This window comes from Buceros rhinoceros, unplaced genomic scaffold, assembly GCF_000710305.1.
Source record: "Buceros rhinoceros silvestris isolate BGI_N320 unplaced genomic scaffold, ASM71030v1 scaffold31694, whole genome shotgun sequence".
Classification (NCBI taxonomy): Eukaryota; Metazoa; Chordata; class Aves; order Bucerotiformes; family Bucerotidae; genus Buceros; species Buceros rhinoceros.
The window spans coordinates 1,155-5,397 of record NW_010410497.1 but is presented as its reverse complement, the minus strand read 5'-3'; the positions used below and the strand labels follow the sequence as shown (position 1 = coordinate 5,397).

Sequence of the window (4,243 nt, the reverse complement as noted above, 5' to 3'; positions counted from 1 at the left end):
GGGCTGTGCAGCAGCAGATTTGCTGCAGAAGCAACTGGCAGCTCGCGTTAGGTCACACAGTGGGCAGGGACCGTACCAGCCCAGAGGGGTCTTACGTGGGCTTCAGTTCGCCACACACCACACTGCTCCCCCAGTTCCGCGAGCAGGGCCTGCTCCAGCCGTAGCAGCCGTCTCCCCTCAGTCCCTGCAGTCACAGGGACGCTGTCTGGCGCTGAGGGGCCTGGCGGTACATCTCGCTGCAGAGCTCCTGCGGGTGGGGTGGAGGGGGGATGTGCTGGGGTCATCTCATCCTGCCAGAGACTGAGGCGGCTTGTCCGTTCCGTTCTGTTCCCTTTTTTAATGCAGTTGGTTTTGTTTAACCCGAGAGGAGCCTGCAGAAGGACTGGTCTGTGTTGAGACTCGTGCTGCTGCCCGTCTTTGAAAAGGCAAAAGGCACTTTTGCATCTGCAGGTTGTTGCTAATCACTTGTTGCTGCAGCAGCAGAAAGAAGTGGGTGCAGGGTGAGCGTGCTGGATCCAAAGGTACCGTTGGAGCGCTCTTCCCAACCAGGAAGAGGAACGTCAGCCCTGTGGTGCTGAGTGTTCGCTCGGTTTCCTGGGGTAACGGCCGGTTGGAGCTACCCAGAGGCATTAATTTCGTGGTAAAACCTACATCAATATTCACGTACGGAGCCTGTCGTCTTTCTTGTTGTCTTCATTTCTTGGGTGTGAAATCACATATTTTGAGGATAAACCTGCCTTGGAATATTTTAATGTGCTCTCAAGCGTAAGAAATTTGTATGCATGGATGCAGAGGAATTTTACTTTCTCCTACATGAGTGAGGAGGCTTTTTAGCTCCTCACCCTTATCCAGACCCCACTGGTCTGACAGGTTTAAAGATTTACAGATTTTTTTTTTTAAGCCAGTTCCAAGAAGTGTTTGAGAACAACATCCTTGTGTCTCAGATCCTGTGTAGATGCAGAAGTCCCCCTCCACGGAGCAGATGTCGCACTAGGGCAGCTCTTCTAATGCAGTTGCTGTTTAAGATCGAGAGGGTTGTTTCTCGTGTGGCCTTGCTGAGAGGGGACCTTCTTGGCTGGGTGTGGAGTTACCTCGGTTAGTGGCAGCAGCACCTACAGGAGGAGAATGGTGCCCTGGGGGGAAGCGAAAAGCCTGTAATTTGGTGTCTTTTAAAAGAAAAGTCTTTGGGTTCCTCAGCCAGGGTCTGGCAGCGCAGGGCTGGAGCGTAAGGAGGTGGTGAGGCTGGGTGTGGGAGCTCTGGTAGCCACGGGGTGGCACTCCTGTGCCACCTGGAAGGACGGGTGGCCTGGTTTTGACGCGCAGCAGGCTCGGGAGCAGTCTGGGGAACTGCCGTACCCCGGGGAGGATCTCCAGGAGTGGCCTCGGAGCACCCCCGGTTGTGAAGAGCTTGGAGACTCTGGGAGTGTCCCTTCGCAGGAAGGTGCGAGAGCGTTTGGTTTGCAGATGTTGAATGGGGAAAAAAAAAGACTTCCAATATCTGGTCCATCAGCGTGGACGTCCCTGTCCGAGACTTGCCTGAGGCACCTGTGGAAGCCCAGCTGGGGTTGTGCCACCTGACCAGTGGGACTGGCTACCCAGTCAGGCTACCCTACCAGGCTGAGGGTTATAAACCAGGACCCTCCTGCGTGAGGTCGATTTGCCTTTGTGACGTGCAGTTTGAAAGTTCTGCAGAAGCTTTTGAGACCCGTGACCAAACGGGATCTTCAAGGGAGCTCGCTTCGTGAGGTACGGCCGGCCGTTCGCTGTCGCCGGGTGGGACGAGGTCCTGCCCCAGAAGGAGGCCTGGTGAGCCTGGGTGCAGAGCGAGCAGCCCTGACTAACAGCCCAAGCGCCTCCTTGTCGCCTCTGAGAACCTGCTGGAGCTTCTCCACCTTGTTACAGGTTTCAGGCACATCCCACCTTGTTAACGCTGTTCTAAGCCCCTTTTCTGCGCAGTCGCAGCCTGTTTGGGTGAATCTTGGGCCACGTGCACCTTTACTCGGGGCTGTCTCCTGCCTCAGAGCCCCTGCAAAGAGACGAGTGGAGAATTTAGAGCAGTAAACACCAAACCAGCCGAGCTTTGCTTTGGTAGGCTCGGCAGAAGGAGCGAGCCCCCGGGCTGCTCCGTGGTGTTTCCGGTAGGGATTAGGGGCTGAAGCAGCAAACCTGAATTACAAACGTGTGGAGGTGTTGATCCCTGTAGAAGGGGGAAGTGCTGCACTGCCTTTTTCTTTCCTTTTTTTTTTTTTTTTGGTCCAGGCTGACCTTTGTTTTTCTCAGACCTTTAGGAAAAGGCTGGACAATGGGTGAGTTTATGGGTGCTGGATGTGTTGTATGTTGTGTCCTTCTGACTCCAGAAAAGAAGCTCCTCATCTGCCGCCCATTCCTCTTCCCAGGGAGAGCCGAGGTGGCTGCCCGAGAGGGCTCCGCAGGCAGCGGGGAGGCCGCAGGGGCCAGCTAAATGTCATTACAGAGGAGTTTATGTTGACACAGTGCGTGAACGAACCTCGGTCGCGGCTGTCAGCAGAGCTGGCTAAATATATCGGAGAGGAAGTGTCTGTTCTCCGCACCCCGTCCCGGGTGATCCTTAACCCGTAATTCACAGCACTCTCACCAAAGTGGGAGTCAGCATGGACCCAAAGAAGGAAACCGAGAAGAAATTGCCCATGAAGTCGGTGGAAAACAAGAACAAATTCTCTCAGGCAAAGCTGTTGGCAGGAGCTGTGAAACACAGAAGGTTAGTTTCACACCTCTATAAATTCCCGGGAACGGAACTCGGTTAGCAGCGTAAAGGGAGGCGGGCCAGAGCTGCCTCCGGAGAGCGAGGTGCGGACCTTCGCCCTGCAGAGAAAAGGGGGAGGTAGGAGAAAAGACCAGCCTTGTTTCGGTAGGCTCCGGCAAACTGAGGGGGAAACGTGAAGCGGTTCGAGTAGCTGAGGGTGTGTGAGGCAGGCGGGGGGACTCTTCGTGCTGAGCGCCAAGCCTGGGCAGTCCTGCCTGGGGACCGGAGCGCATCGCTGGGCATCTCAGCTGGTAGATGCCAGAGGCACCTCCCTCGGCTTCTCCCTGTCTGAGGGGGTGGTGGTTCTTGCTGCTGGCGGGGGTACGAGAGGCGGGCTTTGTGTCCCGGTGGGGTCCTGAGGGCATCAGGCGAACTTGCCGTGTTCTGCAGCACCACATCAACGCCCTTCCCATCTCAGAGAGATGGCAGCGGGGTTTGAGATCCGTTGACTGTTTTGATCTGGGCCTGCAAACGCAGCAGCTGGTGTGCTACAGGTTATGGAGAAACCAGGCATGTGGGACCAGGCTTAGACACGCGAGTCGTCTGATGCTTAAGATGATGACCGCCATCTCGAAATTCAGTCAGTGTTTCTGAGTCTGTCCCGGAGAACGGGAGATGATTTTAGAAGCTTATCCTTCAGCGTGATGTTTAGCTCCCAGAGGAGCAGTAATCGCGTCTCTGAAAACCGAAGCGAGCACTTCCAGCACCTCTGCCGGGGGTTAGGCAGCTGTCCGGGGTGTTGGAAGGCGGAGAACAAAAACCTCGAACTGACAACAAGCAGCCAACGATTGGTTTCTTTTCTTGTCACTTCTGGTACTTAACCCGGTGGGACGTAGAGAAGGAGCCGGCCTGTGCTGAATGGCCCATCTGAAGTCTGCAGATGGCACCTGTGTGACACGTCGGTGCCACCCCAGGCTGACTTCGCAGTCCACTGGTGTTTGCCGTCCTTTATTGCCAACTGGCTGAACCTGTGCGTGGCCGAGCTCCGCAGCTGCTCCCTGCAGTTCCCTGTGCAGGGTGTGGTGCTGCTAAAACCTCCCTGTGCAGAACAGCCTTCCTCGGTTCCGCCTCTTCTGGCAGGGGCAGGAAGGGGTTAATGCTGGAAATGCTCCTGCTTCATCAGGTCAGCTCACTGCAGCGGGGAAGCCTTTGCTGATGGGGGTGGCTCAGGACTGGGAACATGCAGGAGGGAAAAAAGCATCTGAGCAGTGACAAGGGAGAGCAGTAGGAGCTCCGCGGAGCAGACGTCCACGTCCCGCTCTCTTCTCCTGACACCCAGCGCCGGTCCCCTCCTGGGTCAGGTCTGACACTGCCGCCGCCTGTGAACGGCTGCAGAACCTGCCGGGGCTCTGGCGGGGCGCGGGATTCCTGGCTGTGGTGGAACGGGCTCTCCAGGAAGGAGGGGAAGGGGGGCTGACGTGGCTCCTGCCCCCGCAGCGGGGTGGGGGTCCCGCCCGCCGG

General features: G+C 56.7%; 1 protein-coding gene across 1 annotated transcript in view; it reads left to right on the top strand.

The window, feature by feature from the left end:
• The window catches only part of FAM192A (family with sequence similarity 192, member A), a gene marked incomplete at its 3' end in the record, with an annotated part of 5,981 nt that overhangs the window by 1,198 nt on the left and 540 nt on the right, over positions 1 to 4,243 (top strand). Inside the window, exon 2 of the mRNA XM_010135654.1 lies at positions 2,604 to 2,737. Coding sequence (XP_010133956.1) covers positions 2,604 to 2,737 — 134 coding nt within the window. The remainder of the gene's footprint in view (positions 1 to 2,603; positions 2,738 to 4,243) is intronic.